This window comes from Protopterus annectens, chromosome 2.part1 (assembly GCF_019279795.1).
Source record: "Protopterus annectens isolate FY-2018-M chromosome 2.part1, PAN1.0, whole genome shotgun sequence".
NCBI lineage: Eukaryota > Metazoa > Chordata > Ceratodontiformes > Protopteridae > Protopterus > Protopterus annectens.
In genome coordinates, this window is record NC_056729.1 from 417,990,769 (window position 1) to 418,011,908 (window position 21,140).

The 21,140-nt window shown below is 40.5% G+C and overlaps 1 protein-coding gene across 1 annotated transcript in view; it reads right to left on the reverse strand.

Moving 5' to 3' along the window:
• Positions 1-21,140, reverse strand: part of LOC122794851 (SWI/SNF-related matrix-associated actin-dependent regulator of chromatin subfamily A member 5-like) — a 1,390,680-nt gene that overhangs the window by 1,136,647 nt on the left and 232,893 nt on the right. Inside the window, exon 4 of the mRNA XM_044063455.1 lies at positions 7,920-8,020. Coding sequence (XP_043919390.1) covers positions 7,920-8,020 — 101 coding nt within the window. The remainder of the gene's footprint in view (positions 1-7,919; positions 8,021-21,140) is intronic.

Below are 21,140 nucleotides of genomic sequence, written 5' to 3' on the forward strand. Positions count from 1 at the left end.
AAAATATTCAACCAGTCAGTCATGGTCCCCAAATCCATCTCTGCAAGTTGGGATGGAAGCCCTGATATAGGGAGTCAAAAGGAATGGGAACTACTAGGAAGAGTACTTTTGTCTGTGCCTCACTCTCAGACTCAACCTCTCTGCAAAAGTATTGCAGCTGGGGGTTATGTGACTGAACCACTGGCAAAGTTTATTTATCAATAAGCTTTGTGGTAAATTCAAGCACATTATTTCTTATTTTTGGGATCTGTTGAATAAGCTCAGAAGCACTGCATGTGGAGATGAATTTTTGTTGCTAACATGTGACATGCAGAGCCTCTATACCGATATCCCTCTCAAGGAAGGGGTAAACTGGTTGAGAGATGGTTACCTGATATGGATCTCTTTTGGACATTGATAACATGCTGGTTTATGATTTCATGGAATTGGTGCTGCAGAACAATTCTTTCATTTAAAGGAGAACATTAAAAGCAGTTGAAGGGTGCAGCTACATGGACTGCTTGTGCCCCTGTTTCTGCCAATACGTTCTTGTTGAGGTGGGAACCGGAAATGGTCTTCAAGCTTAGTCTCTTTTCAAATTGTGTCAGATATTTTCGTTACCTGGACCCTTTTCATCTGGTCAGAAGCAGAGCCCAGTCTGAGGACTATAATGCAACTGGAAGCACAATCGTTCTTCAAATTTACCTAAAGGGTGGATAAAAGCTGTGCTACTTTCCTAGATATTGAAATATGGAAAAACACGAATAGAGGTTTTGTTACTTTCATGTTCAGGAAGCAAACATTTTTTAACACTTTTTTTTTTTTTTTTTTGCATTTTACCAGTCGTCACCCCTTTCATCAAAAGAAAGGGATCGACTTGTATTGTGCAGTTTAACAAATTTAAATCTATGTTCCTGGCTCAAGGGTACCCTTGTGCACCGATTGATGAACTGTACAATCAGGTCCTTCATGAGAGGGAAGGTAAATATGTACCCATTATTAGTTTTACACAAGATCTGACTATTGGGTGCTGTGGAGTGTGAAGCTGAACAGAGGCAAAACTTTCATTCTAAAACGACTTTGCACTATTCTGTTGATGCTAAGGACATTCAGAAAATTCTTTGCAAAATTAATTGGCTTTTGCTTCAATGTAATAAGTTAAAAATCATTGTTTGCATCTTTTCCATTTGGAATTGTTTACAATGAGGAGGATATCAATGATTTTACTCATCTGTTTGATGAAACTGCTTTTGCTGCAATGAAAAACAATATTTTTTACTATGAAAAACAGAGTGAAAACATTGTTCAAGAAATAGAGAGTTTGAATGAAAAAATTAAAGATTTGTTATTTTTTCAATACAAAGAATTATATTTTAAAGTACTTAAGGTAGATAGGAGAATTAATAATTTGTTTTTTTTTTAAAAAAAAAGGAAATTAGAAGGATATGTCCAACAGTATGAGAAAAAAAGGTATATCCTACAGCAAACTTGTTCACTGTTGGTAAAGCACATGTATCTAGTTACAGCGAAGCATTGAGAGGTCCCATAGAAGAAAATACAAGTAGGGAAGTTAATGCTGCAACAGTTCAAGATGTTCCTATGTTTCGTCACTCAGAAAGGCCGGCACACAGATACACAGAGCAGTAGGAATATAATGTTCATTATTATCCACAACCACAGAGAAGGAATACTTACAGGAAAAAAGGTATAAAATTTGTTGCAGCTAAGAAAGGTAATTTAGTTGATAATTTGTTGGAGTTAAAAATGTATGCGAGAAAATTAAACTTTGATATATTTTTTGCAGAACACAATAAAGGAAATGTTGAGGGAAATAAAAATAATACCCTAATACCTAAAAAAAGTAGTACATTCAACCAACCATTGCATCTCTTGTTGGATATATTTGAAAAAACAGTGGATGATGACATATATAGAATCTATGAAGAAGCTAGAAAAATAAAATGGAATCTTACGAAAAAAGAATATGATTTGTTAGAAGAGCTTAGAAAGGATATTAGTTTACTTATCATGACTCCTGATAAGGGAGGTGGCATGGTATTGTTTAAGGTCACAGATTACATTAATGAGACGCAGAACTTATTGTTCAATGAAGAAACATACTATTGTGTCTAAAAATCAGATTAATATATCATATGCATGTATTGATTCTTATTTGCAGGATTATATGTTAAATGGAAGGATAGAACAGGAATTGTATATTTTTTTTATACAGGAAAGAATCAGTTATTGCAATTTTTTTGGTATACCCAAAATTCATAAAAATATTGAAAAGCCCCCATTCAGACCAATAGTGTCAGGGGATCTAAGATACATCCCCTAGCGGTGCTGGTGGATTTCTGGGTAACGCACGTGGTAAAAAAAATCCCCCATTTGGTACAAGATTCATGGGAGTTCCTTGGTCTATTTAAGGATGATATATGGGAAAAAGATTTAGTATTCCCCACTATAGACAAAGGATTTATTTATGGTAATTCCATAGGAAGAAGGTTTGGTACTGTTTGAAGAAGCACTATTTCAATATTCTGATTCAAGGCAAGATCGGATAACTCTTAACATGTGAGCTTATGAATTTGGTCTTAGAAATTAAATTTTATTTTTTTTGAAGGAGAATATTTCCAGCAGACTAAGGGTGCTGCAATGGGGGTGGCATGTGCCCCAGCATATGCCAATATAGTCCCTTTGGGGTGGGAATCCAGATTTGTACTGGACAGCCCTTATCAAAGTAAAAAAAAAAAAAAAAAATATATATATATATATATATATTCAAGGTTTCTGGATGATAATTTTTGTCCTTTGGAGGGGCACATGTGATGAAATTTAAGAATCTGTGCAATACCTAGGAAATATAACTGGATTCTTGGAATTTACTCACCAATTTGATAGGAGGGGTATAAACTATCTAGATGTACACCTATCCCACTACAATGAATGTTTCAAATCTACAGTCTATAGGATGATTTTTTGCAACTCTTATTTACATTTCAAAAGCAGTCACCCCATTACACACGCACACACAAAAAAAAAAAAAATAAATAAAAGGACAAGCTATCAGAGTTGCAAGGAGGACATCTTATAGGGATGATGTCTGGCTGGAATTGGAAAAGGTGAAGGAAATGTTCTTAGAGAGAGGCTACCCCAAAAATGTATTAGGAATACTAATGGAGGTATATGAAAAATGGGGAATGTATTTAAACCTCTGCTAGGTACTGGTTTAAAAGAATTAACCAAGGACCTGGTGGCGAAGAGCAGTATAAAAAGGCATACATTCTGGAGTATAACAACTTAACTACTAACATCAAGAAAATACTCCAACAAAACTGGAATGCGTTTACGGTGAACAGTAAAGTGTTAGAAAAAAATCGGAGATGGTCCAAGATTTGTTTATAAGACAGGGCCCAATTTTAAGAGATTGTCTGAACATAAGAAATAACTCAAAACATATTCCTATGGTGGGACTAGACCATGTGGTGCTTGCCATCAGTGCTCATATATAAAATCAAGCAACTAGTGTAACATTAAATAACAGAATTTGCAAGTGAGATAAAGTTTATAAGGGATAGTTGTACTACGGTTAGGGTGATATACTTGGCTATCTGTTCAACATGTAACTAGCTTTATGTAGGCAAAACGGAGTGAGCATTAAAACAGAATTTATGAGCATAACAACGATATAGAGAATAAAGCATTAAATAATGCCTTGTTTAAACATTTTTTGCAATGTTCAAATATTAAAAAGTTTATGTTTGGCATTATGGAGCAAGTCAAAACAGACACCCAGGGTGGTGACTGGAAAAAATTGTTAAGGAAAAGAGACTGAGTGGCAGATTAAATTAGCTGCTATGTTCCAACTCTGGTTAAATGATGCTATATCCATTATGCCTATGTTATATGAAAAAGCAAATACTTTTTAATATCAACTCGAAATGTGATGTTTTTGTAATGTTTAACTAGTACATTATCAGTATATACACAAGGTGAATGTATGCCATATTTTCAATATTGTTTGCATATAAACAGAATAAGTATGGATGGAAGGAAATGGCATCAGCATGGAAATGGATGGTGTTGGTTAATTTCATTGCCAATCATGATACATGTATTACAAAAGTGATGTGTTTGTGGTTGTGTAACTATTCTGATGAAGTCTCTCTTGGGAAGAGACAAAAGCGCTTAATTTTATTGGATTTTATTAAAGAAGTGTAAACTCTGGTGGAGTTTGGAGCACTTCTATACATCTGAGTGGTTCATCCGAGGTGCAGTTCCACTTTTTACATTGTTTACTGCTTCAGCTTCTTAACCAGCTGTGGTGGTGTTGCGGTGGCGTTTTCGCCTCACATTAAGACGTTGTCCAGTTCTATTCTCAGCTAGACCGTCTTCTGCGTAGTGACATGCGTGAATGGGCATACCTTCGTTGAAGGTTGTGCATCAGGGCTGGTAACTTGGCACGTAAAAATCAACTACCAATCATTAGCAGACCGGAGTTCCGCTGTGGCGACCCCTAACCGGGAAAAGCTGAAAGACTCAACAACTGCTTCAGCTTCTTTCTTAGAAATTAGAACCACACAGAATATTAGCAAGGTTATCCAGGGCAGGCATGTGCTTAGGCCTGCTGCCACAGCCACAGATCAGACTCAAAGCTACAAATGTGCAACATGGTAGCTTATTGTTACAGTCATACACAGGATGCTTTCACTACATTCTTCTTAAGCACCGATTCAGGATAACGGAACCTTTTCCCAATACCCGATATACTATTGAGGACCAGAATCAAGGCAGGTTAAGACAGATGATTTAAAGGCTTAGGAAAAACTGGTCCACTCTGCTTCTGGGTCTACTGGTGGACTTGGAAGACACTGTAGGAGTGTATGCCCTAGGTTGACAGATGAGATATTCAACCCAGGGCTTATAAAGAAAATTTAAACTTGTCTGGAGAAAGTAGTAGAATCCATGTTCTTCCACTGCCACATAAACAACGTCCTTGATAACAGGCTTCAGTTTAAAAGAAAAAAAAAAAGGCTCCTCCCTCAAATAATCATTAAGATTTTGGGAAGAAATAAGAATCACAGGCCCATCCACAGTGGATGCTAACAGCCTCAAAGTCACTCTAAACAAGGTGCAATCATGTGAAGCTATAATGAGGGGAGGACTCAATAGCCTTATCTATCTCAGATTTGATACCCTTCAAGTCCTCTGTCCCCTCAAAGGAAGTTGGGCAACACCTCACCCATGATGGGACATATATACCAAACCGAATGGGGTATAATGGGCAACAGCCAAACACCGAGTGCCAGCAACAGTGTGCCAGTAGCTGTAATACATTTACCAGATGCAGAGGAGGAATCTGCGGAGCATGCACTGGGCACAGTGCCAGCATCATGTAACATTAAATCAAGAACAGGCTCCTGTACATGCAACAGTTCTCAGATTACAGACAGTTTAAAATTATAGGGCCTGAACCAGAGGCCACATCCTGTAAAATCAAAGTTTCCCTCTGGGACTCAACAGAAACTTCAGCCGGTTTCACCTGTTCAGCTGTAGCTTCTAAAGGTCCGGCGTCCGAAACGGAAGAATCATCCTGCCTAGGCTTTAAAGATTTGTCTTTGCGCTTCTTAGTAGAAGCAGGCGTCGGAACATCCGACGGCATATTATAATTACACCTCTTGCCAAAGACTAACCTAGCGCAATCTAACCTCCGTTTTATAGTGCGCTTATTAAACCTAGCACAAAACCGACACCCGACTACGTCGTGCTCCGGTCCCAAACAAGGAATACAAAGCGAGTGGTAATCCCTATGGTATCTGTTTCCCACAAGAAATACAATTATTCACTTTTTCTGACATCCGTAAGTAACTGAGGCAAGAAAAACAAAAATATTCCCAACGGGTACTTAGCCCAACTTGGTATCGGTCTGAAACTCCAAAACGAAAATTTCAGAACGCCAACGGCACTTGCAACGCTGCTTCTGCATCGGACCATGCGGCAAAAAAGACTGAGGATATGACGTCGGTCATGCGCCTTTATACCCTGACGCTCTGATGTCAGATCTAAGCGCCCATGACCGACGTCAGCCTAATACTTTGGTATTCGGGCCGACCGAGGACAGCGGACTACCCATAAGTAAGGACTGCAGCAATGTGAGATGAAGAACATCCAGGGGCCCCTCCTAAATTTGAGCCAGTAGACACTGCTCATCCTGGGGAAGACGACTCCTTAGCCTGGAATACAACTACCAAAATACTGTCAGTGATTCAAGGGGCCAGTCAGTGTGATCTAGACAATGATCCAGAAATGAGCTGTGCCCTTTATCATGAGATGCATTCCTCATGGTGTATACAAAAGGTACATCTCTTTCAGGTCCCACAGTACCCAGTGAAATGGAAGATGACCGTGAAACACCAGGGCTCCTAGAATTTTAGAAAGCAGTCTCAAAAATAAACTTCTGCAGGCTGTGACTAATGTTTGTCCTCCAACTTGTCTAGCCTTTTGAAAGTTCTCCTAGAGTTAGGCACTTGACTGCCGTTATTTTTAAGAAACCTGAGAAAGGAGTTTCTACGTCCAACTTGTTACTAAGCAGGCTGGATTATTGGCCCTTATGACACTGCTTCACATCAGACCTCACATCTGAAAATCTATATAATACAGGCACATACACCATGCTTGTCTTACTCCTGGCCTATTAGCTACATACATATACATATTTAAAGCTTTTCAATTTGAGAACAATCAGATAAAGCCTTTTGCACTAATTTTACATTCTCCATTCTGTGGCCATGATATTTTTACTTACGAAAAGCATTACATCTGAAACAGAGCATAGCACTATAGTTGTACCTGGCTAGATTAGAACCTAGAATTTAAACAAAATTATTAACTATTACTCAAATCTGGCATGTTGCCGTGTGACGCATGTATGGCTATCCTTAAATGATCTGCACCGTATTAATGAAACCTGTACCATCTTTACTGTTTAGTCAATTAATGAATGTGCTGCAATTAACGTAGTATTGAAATGCATGCAATCTTATTACCCATCTGCCCCATTAAGCAGACAACTGATTTGTTACCAGCCAGCAGCAAAAAAAGTCAGCTTACTGCATCAGATATGATACTCATTCATCCAGTCTGAGTGCCACTGATCTGCTTGATACATTAACAATTTATACACTTTTTAACAATAAGGAAATTACAGCCTCAGACTGAGAACCGAAACATTTAGCACTTCACTGCTGCAGAACTCCAATTCAGTTCACCAGAATACCTACTGCACATTTATCAGCCATTTGCTTAGCTTTTCCTTTAAGAAACAGAACTGTACAGATTAAAGGTATATTTTAAGCTATGTACCAGAAAAATGTCATAGCTGAACAGAAAATGATTTCATACAGTACAAGAATGATCTCATACAGCCAGATACATTGATGCTGTAAGATCTGCATATCACTACCAAGTCACCCACAGTTTTCTAACATTACAGTGTTTCACCCTGCAACACTGATTTTGATATCTAACACAGGAGTGTTAGAATGATGAATATCAAGCTCAAGACAAAGTGGACAACGGCAAAAAAAGAATTAAAAGGGTTAAGCAGCAGTGAGCACCAGCAATAAACAGGACTTTCAGAGAAAAAAAATAAATTGCAACAGAAGCAAGAATAATGAAGACCGTCCCTGATAAAGTCTTGTGCAGCTCACCTTCAAAATGGTTACAGTGGAGTGGTGGTGGATATTCCATCTTCCTACTCTAAATGATACCCTATCATCTAAAGGGGGCAGGGGGAACAACTTGTTGCACATGGTTTGCATCTGTATTCCACTTGCAATGCTCCACTACCCCCAAACTTTTAATACTTTCAATCCTTTCTACGCCAAATAAGAACAGCAGTACAATCTTTACAGCAATTCCACTCGTAGGGGACTTACATGAAGGCGATTCTTCAAATCTAGTACACACACTAGTTGTTTTTGAACTTTCTGACAGCAGCTCCTCATCTTCTTCTTGCTCTGTCCGTCGATGTCTGGCACTATAAAAGTTAAATAGTAAATAGAGCTTCAGAAATGCAATTAATACTTCAGTTGTATACAGCCAGAAACTATTGTTTGCCCCATAATCACCAAATAAAACAAAGGAAAAATTGCTTCTTTCATTAGCAACATAATAGCAAAAACATCATGAAGACTGCAAGCCGAAATGTCACTTTTAAGCATTTCCAGCCTACAAGCATTTTATTTTTATAACATCCAACACAGCAGCTTGACACTTCTTAAATTAAGATCTCTGACATCTCTGCAAGAATATCAAGCAGCACTCTCCAAAGATGCAAAATGAATTTTTGTGCACCATACAAATGAACAACAGGTAGGCTGATCTTTATTTTTCTACATTTTGCTGTTTTTATTTTCCAGTGATATTGCATACTCTGAATAAGTATATAACTGAAGAAAAAACACTTCTTTGTAATTAATCTTCTTCTTACTCACCACATATGCTTAATATTTATATTCTTAATTTATGCAAAGGGTAAAATCTAATGTCACAGAACACTTTCACAAGACAGCCCATCCAGAAGCATCAATCACATTGACATTATACTATATTTTATCATTCCTCCTTTTTAGTGTACCAGGAAAGTTTTTTTTTTTTTTTTTTTTTTTTTTTTTAGCACTTGACACTATCCTTCCATCAAATATTGTGAAGGCATTGCAAAAGTAGGGAAAGTGCAACTGTGTTGGCAGCTCACCATAACTGAAGGTATTACAGTAGATCAGTGTTATACATTGGCCTTTCACATAGCACAAATCTGTGAAAGCCCAGAGTCAATCCATAAACCACTGGCTTTCACCACCACCACAGAAGGTGGACACCCATGCTGGTAGACATCAGAATGCTGCAAAATAAATGATGGTTGGCTAGTGCCATCTTTAAGTCATTCTCATCCATGGTACCAAAGTCTGATCTGCTCCTCAGGCTGAGCATGACCTGCCCCACTTACAACTGACACTTTAATGCAGGAGGGAAGCTAGGGGAGGAGGTGATGCATAGGAGCACCTCACCCCCAGTCCAGCTGCAAGAAAAGAGACCAGTAGGAAGGAGGAAAAAGGGACCTACAACATTAACTTATCTGAACAAATACAATTATGTTAAGTTACTGACAATTGCACTGCAATTTTCAGAGTCAATGTTGCAGTACTTGGGCTTGTGAGGACTACCAAAGCTATGTTACTGAGATGGCTGAAGACTACACTGTCAGGGATATCAGGCTCTGCAGGGTGACCGAGAGAAACCTGACTCTGGAGATGGCTACAAGGTGTTAAAATTAGGTGAAGATCTGTACAGAAGATCAACCTAGATTATCCTAGAAACAGTTAATTTGAGTACCTTTCATGAATGCAGTGGTGTCGGCCTTTGCCCTGGTAGAATGAGCCTCGACTCTGCTAAGTATTTGTTCTTCAGAGTGAGTGTAACTAAAAGGCAAAAGTAGCTAGCTATCCACGTTGAAATGCTCTGCTTCTCCACTGCCTTTCCCCTCCTTACCTTCTAGAAATGCCACCAGAAGTTGATTAGACTGCTTGGGAAATCAAATCCCAAAGTTAATAAATATTACCTGTGGCAGGCACCATTTTTAAAACTACAATCCACTCTGCTACAGGCCCCATGAGGAGCTCAGTGTCTCTCCAGTAACTGTTTTACAACTGTAAATGCCTATTTATGTTGAATTGTGTTAGACATTTTACAACTGTATATGTTTATGTTGAATTGCGTTAGGCATCTAATATGACTTGTGCTTTATTATTGGAAGTTACTATGGCATGCTAGCATTTTGTCTGCACCAAGTTGTTTTTAGTATAATAGTATGGTCTATTTGCATAACTGCACCTTGTTGACTAATGTTATTCATGTAATTGTGTTGTGTGTAGACAGCTCATACTGGTGTCTAATTATTTCTGTATAATTGTGCTGTTACTGGTGGACAGAATCACAGAGTACCACGACAGAGTGCTGCTCGCTACAGCTGACTGCTCAACTGTCTGAGGTTTCTTCTAACAGATGTTTTTCCAATTGGCTCAGTATCTGCATATACTAGCAGTTGGTTCAAGACATTTTCCTGCATGCAGTAGCTATTTGCTCAGTGTTTTTTGTAATCTTTATAATATATCTTTACCATCTCAAAAGTGCTTACTCCTCTATGTACTCTTCTTTTCTAGACCCAACACCACTCTTAAGTATTCAACTGCGGTACCACCTTTATCATTCTTATAAGAAAAGCGCAGTCCGGGTCTGAACTGTCTGCAAACAGCTAAAGTTAACTTTGAGTATGTGTCTACCTGTTTGAACCAATATTCATTTTCCCCTGGAGAGTACTCTGCTTTGGCTTGTGACACACACACAGACACACACACACACAGACAGACACACACACAGACAGACAGACACACACACACAGACAGACAGACACACACACAGACACACAGACAGACAGACAGACAGACACACACACACAGACAGACAGACACACACACAGACAGACAGACAGACACACACACAGACAGACACACACAGACAGACACACACACACAGACAGACACACACAGACAGACAGACACACACAGACAGACACACACAGACAGACACACACAGACAGACACACACAGACAGACACACACAGACAGACACACACAGACAGACACACAGACAGACAGACACACAGACAGACAGACACACACACACAGACACACACACACACACACACAGACAGACACACAGACAGACACACACAGACAGACACACACAGACAGACACACACAGACAGACACACACAGACAGACACACACACAGACAGACAGACACACACACACAGACAGACAGACACACACACACAGACAGACAGACACACACACACACACAGACAGACACACACACACACAGACAGACACACACACACACACAGACAGACACACAGACAGACACACAGACAGACACACAGACAGACACACAGACAGACACACAGACAGACACACAGACAGACACACAGACAGACACACAGACAGAACTTCCACTTTCTCTCTTATTCCCTTCTGTTAGCAAATAGTATCCATAACTGATCAATACTGTGTGTTTGTTAATTTAAACTGAGACCACAGTAGCCTTCTGATACAAGGTTATCCTGTTTTTTCACCTGAGAAATGGTTAAGAAATGACTTACAGTTTCAGAGCAGTCCTTGGTCAATTGTGATGGTTTCTTAAACACAAACTTGTCTTTGCTTTGGCTCATTAGCAGCAGTACAAAGAAGTGCCTGCTCACACCCTTGTTTCTTCCCTGCCCCTTCCCTGTTTATTACCTTAAGGCAATCCTAAAGTTAATAAATATTATCTGTGGCAGGCACCATTTTTAAAACTACAACCACCCTTGTCACTATCATATGTTCATTTATCAGTTAACTCTGTTAACCGATTGTTTCCAGCCCCCTCATAAGAGCAACTAACAGGGTCTCTACCCACATTGTTCCCCACCCTGCCCCCTATTCCCTCCCACCCCCAGTGGTCCCACCTTTATTACACTCACAAACCCCTCCTCCATCTTTCCAATAGCCAACCACAGCACTAACCCAACACTACCTCCTCCATCTTCCCACTACTAACACACCTCAACTAACATGTACAAGCATACCTTACTCATCTATGCTCACTGCATGCACTCTCCTTGCATATCTTACATCCTACCACAGCTCCATCATTCCCCCACTCAACCACTACCACTGTACTACTACTCACACCACCACTCAAGTCTCACCCTCACTCAGCTCCCCTCCCACCAACTCAAGAACCATCCCTATGCACCCCCACATATTCTACCAACTATATTACTCAAACATAAAGCATCCCTACAACTTAACATAGTAACCTTCCCACCATACCCATTACCCAAAGAGCACAATCATAAAGTTTCCCTTATAAATGAACACATTCAAAAACTGAGAAAATTAAACCTCCTGCATATCAAAACTAGCCCTAAGTGGAGACATCCACCCCAACCCTGGCCCTACCATCTCCAACCCCAATCCTCATAATCAGACTAGAAACCACAACTTCTCCCATATTACAGCCTATAGAAAGCCAAGTGACTTCCTTCTACTAAGCCTAAATATTAGAAGTATATCCAACAAAGTCCATGAACTCCATGCCACCATAGACTTGTACTCCCCAGATATAGTCATCCTGACAGAAACCTGGCTAAAACCTCACATTACCAGTGAGCAAATACTCCCTACAGGTTACGGCATACTAAGAGTTGACCGGCTAAACAAGAAAGGAGGTGGTGTAGCTATAATATTTAAACAGCATCTAAACATCCAGATCTTAAAATCAGCCCCACAAATAGGCAATGAAGAAATATATACCAACCTCAAAATAAACCAAAACAAAACCATCAACATAATTGGATGCTACTTCCCACCTAGCCAAAACATCCCTCCACTACAAAACTTCCTCAGCTGGTCTACCCACCATCTCCCCCAAGAAACTATAATTTTAGGTGATTTCAATATTGACTGGCAATCCTGTTCTGGCAACCATCCAACCCCATCATGTAAATCTTCATGGCTTCACCCAACTAGTTCAGTCGCCAACCAGGATAAATAAAAAAACTCCAGCAAGCGCACTACCCTGGACTGGATACTAGTCAGTAAGAGGCCCCAGTCATATATAACAGGCTGCTTTACCAGATAGCCTCAGTGATCACTCCCCCAACATTCCTACTAAAAAAATGCCTATACCAAGCTAAACCGGTCATCTACCGTCAAATACATAAAAAACTAAACTTTAACCCACTCACATTCATCTCATACCTCAAAGAATGTAACTGGCATCCTCTAAAGTACCTCAGTCTTGATGACGCAGTTGAATTTTTTAATACTACCTTCCTAAGCATTCTTAATTACCATGCCCCCATAAGAATTTCCAGAACCAAACCATAACTCTCCTCATGGCTACAGAAAACCACTAAGTCAGAAATGAAAAACAGGGATAGAAAGCCTGGGAGCACTGGCGCAAAACCAAAAACCCTCAACTAGACAGAAATTCCAAGAACTATGCAATAGAGTCAAAAAGCTAATAAAACGGGACAAATTCCAATATTACCAGTGTGCCCTAGACTCCTCACAACACAGCCCCAAACAATTCTGGTCCTCCATAAACTCCATCCTCCACCCAGGTAAAGTCAGTACCCCTCCTCCTAACATCCCTCACTCCTCAAAATAAAAATATTGCTACCTCATTCAACACACACTTCACACAAACCATACTATCACTAGCTAAACACAACCCCCCTCCCCTCCAATCCACACCTTCAACTAGTAATCTCCCCACTGCCTTCTCTTTTTCTCCTGTACCTAACCTCCAACATAAAAAAACTATTAACTAAACATAAGTCCACCAAATTAGCAGCAGACAACCTCCCAAGTGAATACCTACAAAACGCAGCTGATGCTCTGGCCTACCCAGTATTCATCTTGATTAACCGATCTCTGTCAGAAAGTTACGTTCCCACACTGTGGAAAGCATCACATATAATTCCCCTCCACAAAGGCGGACCCCTCCACAGAACTAACCAATTACCGCCCCACAACTATTCTCTCTCCACTCTCCAAAATACTAGAGAGATGCATACACTCTTAGGTCTCAGACTACTTCCTTACTAACAACCTCCTTTTCAATACTCAGCATGGTTTCCGACCAAACCATAGCACCACCACTGCCTTACTCTCCTTTACTAACACTATCCTTCAGCATAAAAACAATGGCTCTTTCTCCTCTGCTACTTTCCTAGACCTATCTAAAGCATTTAACATGGTCCCACACAAACCACTTATCTCTGTCCTCAATAACCTATCCTTCTCTCAATCAGTCACCAACTTGTTTCAGAGTTATCTGTCTGACCACCAACAATCCGTTGTATGGCAGAATGACATACCTCCCCAACTACCTGTCTCCATAGGGGTTCCCCAAGGATCCATCCTTGGACCCCTACTCTTCTCTGTTTTCACCAATAATCTAGCCTCTGCCACCAAACATGGCACACTCATACAATACACAGATGACTCAACCATCATCTGCTCAGCCCAGTCCCTACCCAAACTGGAAAAAGTCACACAGGAAGCCTTTTCCTCTGTTGAAACTTGGTTATCCGATGCCCAATTAATACTCAACCCAAACAAAACTAAACTACTCCTCTTCCAACCCACCAAACATACTCAAAACAACTCTCACTTTATCACAGCAAAAGACAACACCACTATATACCCAACTGAACACACCAAATTGCTAGGAGTGGAAATGGACAATAAACTAAAAGTTGACATTCACATATCCATGACCATAAAAAAAAAAAAGTCCACAAAAAACTAGGAGCATTATACAGAAATAAGCAACTTCTCACCAAAGCAGCAAAGATTTCAATAACAAATTCTCACCTTATCTCCACCCTACTTTATGCCTCTACAATATATACCAACCTAAGGCAATACGATCTAAACAAGCTAGAGACCTGCTACAACAAAATCGCCAAATTCGCCACAGGGGCATCCTACTGTAGTCACCACTGTCTCTCACTTGCTGAATTGGGCTGGCTTGAACTCTCTCACCTCCTTCAATGGTATTAACTCGCACTCGCCCAGAAACTAATAAACCATCCACTAAATGTCCCAGCTCTCCAGAATCTACTCCAACCCTACCGTACCACCAGACCACTAAGGTCCAGCAACAAAAATCACTTACAGATCACTAAAGCCAATAACGTAGTTGGTGAAGCACTATTCTCTTGCACCATAGCCAAATTATGGAACTCCCTCCCACCCACAATTACCTCCATACCATCATGCACCCACTTCAAAACTTTACTAAAAGCGCACCTAAAAACATGCTGGCTATGCCCTTGCAACTCCCACTCTAATTATCACCCACCCCATCCAACCACTACCTTTCTTTTCACTCCACTAACTACCTTGATTATAGCAAGCTCAGATGCTCATAAGCCTAGTACTTATTATTCAGCAGGAACATCTTATTGTAACATTTGATAAGGTCTGTTATGTACTTCACAGATAAAGATTCTAGTTGTCTACTGATGTACTATGTTCTTCATCTGTAAATATGTTGTAAGTAATTGCTATGTTAAATTGTTAATCGCTATGTAATCCAATGTAACTACTGTCTGTTTATTTTAACTGTGGAGCTTTTCTCCCTGGGTCTCCGTTGAAAATGGACCTACGACCAGTCGGACATTCCCGGTCAACAAATGTAAATAAATAAAATAAATAATAAATAAATAGAGGTAGAACCTTAGCTGTCTGTGTACATCCAAGGAGTGTTTAAATCTCTCTCTTATTTTGGTGGTTGGAAAGAGCACAGAACGGGCCTGCATCCAAAATCCTATTCCTGTTTTTCTGAACCCCAACCCCTATGTCATCATCATCACAGCTTTTCACAACCCCTGTGTCATCATCACAGCTTTCCACTTTTTTTTTTTTAATCTTATGATTTTGTTATGTATAGGAGCTTTACCTGCTTAGCTCTAAAGTATCTCATCATATCAGGCAAAAGTCATTCCCTCCAATACAGCTCTTGAGCGTGTACCTTAAACTCCCAGTAGGTGTGGTTTGAGTCTTTAAAAAAACATGAAGTTACACGTTACAGTTCTAATAAATACTTATTGACAGAGGTCAGATATCAATGCAATTATGTTTGCCATCATGTATGCTTCAGGACAAAACATTCTGTTACTATGTATGTAGCATGGTTTTGGAATTATTAATGTAAATATGACCAAGCAATATTTGATGCCTAGATGCACATTAGGAAGGAACTGCAGAAACACCTGGAAGCGCACTCGGCTATAATGACCCAACCTCAGTCTAGGGGGGGGGAGACTTATACCACTTAACTCTTGCCCTCTTTCCTTCCCAAATAAATTCATTCAACTCTATTTTTAAATAGTTTCTCATAGTGGACATGCTCCATCATGTCAGATTCAGAAAGTGTGCTTTGACAAGACACACTGCCTGAAAGGAAATATGCAACAGATAGGGAGCTGTCCAACAGACACCCTAAAAACACTGACTTGTGAGAGGGGCTTAAACAAGATTTTTTTTTTCGGCTTTAGCTTTAAGACCAAATTGCTGAAAAGATTTATGGTGAAATGAAAAGCAACAAAGTTGTCTTGGACTGACAGAGCACAGATGAGATAAAACGTCCACATATAGAAAATATGCATGCCCTGAAGTCTGAAAACGGCTAAGACTGGGGCCAAACAGTGAGAATTCTCAGAGCAGTGGCAAGACCAAAAGGCAAAAATTGGCAACTATAAATGCAAACCCAAGGCACAGAATCTTCGGAAATACTTGTGCATTTTATGGACTGGTATGTGCAAGTAGGCATCTTTTAAGTCCAAGACTACTAGAAAAGCCTTGGAGAAAAAGGGGGGCTGGGTGGGGGAGTTTGTAAAGTGAGCATCTTCAATTTTTGGAAGAAAAAACACTTTTAGGTATGAAAAGTTGAACATTGGTCTCCAAGTCTTCTTTCTGAGAACCAAAAACATTTTTTTTTTTTAATTTTAAAAAGTCCCTTTAGGATGGGAGCATTTTGTTACACCACGCAACATCAAATCTTGACACAATTTGAGGAAACCGATGATTTTTTTAATCAATGAGGTGTCCCTGATGCCAACCTAAGTCTGTAGCTATCCAGATTCTTTTTAGAATCCAGGCATCTTAAGTAATCTTTTCAGAAATGAGGGAAGCAGGAGAGGTTGCCTGGAATTTTTGAAGAATGGCCGGTGTATGGTATGTAAGAGGAGGCATAGATCACTATTTTTTGATATGAGGGTCCTTGGGATCCATCTCTTTTTCTTGAATCTCCCAGCAATTTTGTTATTTAGCTGTTTTTTTGCTGTGAGGCTTTAAAAAAAGCCTCGGAAAAAAACATAAAACAAAAGAGAACCAGAGAAAGATGGATAATTTCTCAGATACCCAAGAATAAACAGCTCCAGTCATAAACTTACCACCTTTCTTCTCTGTATCTTTAATGCTTCTGTTGAAGTATTGATGAACAAAAGGTCTCTGTCAAAAGAGGTATTAAGCAACTGAGCTTTATCAGGAAATTCTGTTGTATTATCTACGCATTACAGAACTAGTAACAGCATCCCAGTACACATGTAATGCATTATAAGCACACTTTATACGTTTCATAACCTGTGAAGTAATTCGCATACTTATCTGACCAATTTTGTAGCTGAAGCAGACTACCAAACTTATTATGCAAAGCCGATGACAACTCTGTTTTTGCATACTACATGGGAAGAAAATTCTGAGTTTTTTTGGCACCTGCTAAGTCTCTCTTAACCCGCCCCATACTCTTATGCTAAGGACAGATACACATGGCACAAAGGAGCCCATATCTTTGTGGTCTGGCAGGACATCCAATCCATGGCAGGCTACATCTCATATACTTACAGACACTTCAACAATGATCTAATTAAGATCATCAATAATTTTGGTCTACAAGCATCAGGAGAAGACGTGGTGGGATTAGACTGTATAAAAACAAAGGACAGGAAGGATGGGAAACTGTTACCATATTAAGGGATCTCAATATAACTTGGCCACAAGGAAGCACTTCACTGTGGTCAGAACAAGTGGTTACAATACAGACACTTAGGCAGCTGAAATATTAAAAATGTGAGGTAAAGTAAAGTTGTATATAATCTTACCATAACAGCAGATCCTTCTCTTTACTGTTGCTGTATTCCTTACAGTAGGATTCCCTTACCTAGGCCAGCCCAACATCCAGCCAATATATCAAAACCTTAGACTGTAATAGGGAAGTTGTATGTCACATGTATGCTTTCCATGTATGGAGTAGGGCATAAAAGGTGATGTACGCATGTACCATCATCAGATCTGAAAAGCCCCATGAGAACAGTCCAAGGAGAACAGAGCAACATGTGGATCCAGAAAGAGAAAGAAACAAAAGGAAAGGGAATGACAGAGGGATTGAATACTGCAACAGTGAAGGAATCTACTGTTATGGCAAGATTTACACTTCTGTACCATGTCCTTTCATATCACTCCTTACAATAGGGAGAGTACAAAAGCTCAGGAGGAAAGGATAGAGAGGAAGAAGGTCCAGCACAGCCTTCAAGAAAGCCATGCAGGATAGCCATGGCAAACCCAGCTGTAGCACTGGAAACCACATCCAACTTACAGTGCTTGGTAAAAGTACACAAGGAAATCCAAGGAGCTGCCTCAAGGATGGAGTTGGTATCCAATCCTTTTGGGGGGGGGAGGCACCAGAAGAAGCCACAGCCATGACAGAATGACCTCAACAGAAGGACTTTCCCATGAAAAAAGTAACAAAAAGAAATGGCCTTAGACATCCATGAAATAATTTAGAAACAGCCAAACCCAATAACCTAGTAGGAAGGGAAACAAGTTGCTCAGATTTACGAATGGCTTTTGTTTTATCCAAATATCGGAGTGGTCTATGCAAATCCAAGGTGTGAAAAACTTTCTCAATAGCAGACTGCAGAAAAAGGAAAAGTGGTCAAATGAATAGACTGATTATGAGACAATTAAGATGAGAAAACCCCCAATGGTGCACTTATCTGAAAAAGTACAGTTGTGTACACTTACCATAAATGTAGATGTTGGAGTGTATTCACTGCTGCAGTCATTACATTTGGGTCATCTGCTTGCAGTAGCCCTCAGTCAGCCTGATTAACAAAGTCTTGGGTCCTGCGTCAGATGCTGTCCCTTCTTGCATGACGTCAGGTCGTCAGGGGTATAAAACATGCAGCCGAAGCCATTACATCAGTTTTTCTTGCTCCAGATGTCAGGTGTCCCCCTAATGGGAAGCAGTTAAATCTATAATTACAAGGATATACCTCCAACAAAACAGCAAATACACCAAAAAGCTTTTTGAGCATAGTAAGGGAGAGTACAGGTACAGCCAAAAGAAGAAAGGGGGCTGGAGGGAGGGTAACCAGGGGGCTGGAGGGAGGGTAACCAGGACTGCAACAGTGAATACACTCGAACATCTGCATTTATTAAGTGTACACGACTGTACTATGTTCTTAGTGTTTCACTGTTGCAGTCATTACATTTAGGTAGACTCCCAAAGCTAAGGTTGGGAGGAGGAATATAAATAAAATTAGGACCAGCTATAAGGCCCTGCAAGACTGAGTGGAAAAGCCAGCTCTGGACATAGAGAAAACTGGCAAATGATAATGCTTGGTGAAAGTATATACAGAACTCCAGGTAGCAGCTTCTAGGATGTCCCTGGTAGGGATGCCCCGGAGAAAGGCTGTGGAGGTAGACACAGCCCTGGCTGAATGGGGTCTGATGCCCTGTGGGATAGGTTTTCCATGGTGCTTACAGCAAAAAAAGAATGCAATGGCCTATCCATTTTGAAATGGTTTGCTTTCAAATAGCTTTCTCCTCTATCCCTGCAGCAAATGCCACCAGCAGTTGTTCAGATTTCCTTTGAGGTTTAGTCCTGTCCAAGTAAAATCTAAGCTGTCTGTGCACATCTAAGGAGTGCAGTATCCATTCCCTTTGTTCTGTGGGTTAGGAAAGAAGGTAGGCAAATAAATGGACTGATTAAGAGCCACACTGGATACCACCTTGGGCATGAAGGAGGGACTGGTTCTGAGGGACATCCTGTCCACATGAAAGATGATGAAAGGCTCCACTGCCATAAGGGGCTGTAATTCAGATACCCTTCTTGCAGAAGTGATTGCTAAAAGGAAGGCTGTTTTCCAGGGAAGGAATTTTAAATCTGCAGTAGCAACTGGCTCGAAAGGAGGAAGACTGAGTTTCTCCAAGAGAAAGTTAAGGTCCCAGGCTGGAGTTGGAGCTCTCCTGAGTGGCCTTAAATTTTTGGCCCTCTGAGGAACTGCTTGAGCAGTGGGTGAAAGAAGAGGGTAGGCTCTGGGCTGAAATGGCTGAGGCATGAATTTTGATGGAGGAAAAGGACAAGCCATTATGAAGCATCTCAGTCAAGTATTGTAAAATCTGAGGTAAATAGGGCACTGCTGTGCTCATCCCTTGAGATTGATTCCAGGCACAACATTTTTTCGATTTTGCAGCATAAGATTTTCTAGTACTAGGCCTCCTTGCCTCTAAAATGATATCCATCACCGATTTACTGAGGGGTGGTAAGGAGAGATTAGGTAAGTAGCCAGGCTGCTAGGTTCAGGGTTTGCAGCTGAGGGTGCATAATCTGGTTCTCCTGCTGAGACAACAGGGAAGGAGTCTGGGGCAGGTACCATGGGGCCAAGCGTGACACACTGCACAAGAGGGGGTACCAGTGTTGGCGTGGCCAGTCTAGTGCAATTAAAATTATCCTTGGCTTGTCCGGTTTGATCTTTAGTAGTATCTTGGAGAGCAGAGGCAGAAAAGGAAAGGCATAAACTGATAGGTTTTTCAACTGAAGGATAGAGCATCCACTTTCCAAGCTAGCTTGTGGGGAATCCTTGTGCAAAATTTGTCCAATTGATGGTTCGGGGGGGGGGGGATGCAAACAGGTCTATATCTGGGATCCCCCATTTGCTTGTCAACATGGTTCCAGTTTCCACTCATGTGTGCACATGAGGTTTCTGCTTAGTCCGTCTGCCAGTGTATTTAGTTTTCCTGGCAGGAATTGAGTTTGTAGATTCACTTGGTAGCTCAAGACTGTGTTCCACAATGCCATGGCTAGTCTACAGAGGGGGTAAGAATGTGCACCCCCCTGCTTGTTTATGTACCACATGACAGTGGTGTTGTCCGTCTTTACCATTGGTTGTCCTGGAAGAATGTGGTTCTTGAAGGCTGTCAGAACATTCTGTACAGCTAACATTTCCTTTTGATTTCTGTACAGGTGCATTTGACTTGGGTTCCATTTGCCCTGAATGCACTTCCTGCCAGGTGAGCCCCCCCATGCATAGTCTGATGTGTCTGTTAAGGTTTGGGTGGCAGTGGGTAGTGTGAATGGTAGTCCCCTGTTTTGGTAGCAGGCCTCTGTCCACCAAAGGAACTCTAGGCGTAGGCAAGGTATGATAGGAATCATTGTTTCTAGATCTTGTGAATGTTGACATCATAGGCTTTTGAGATACC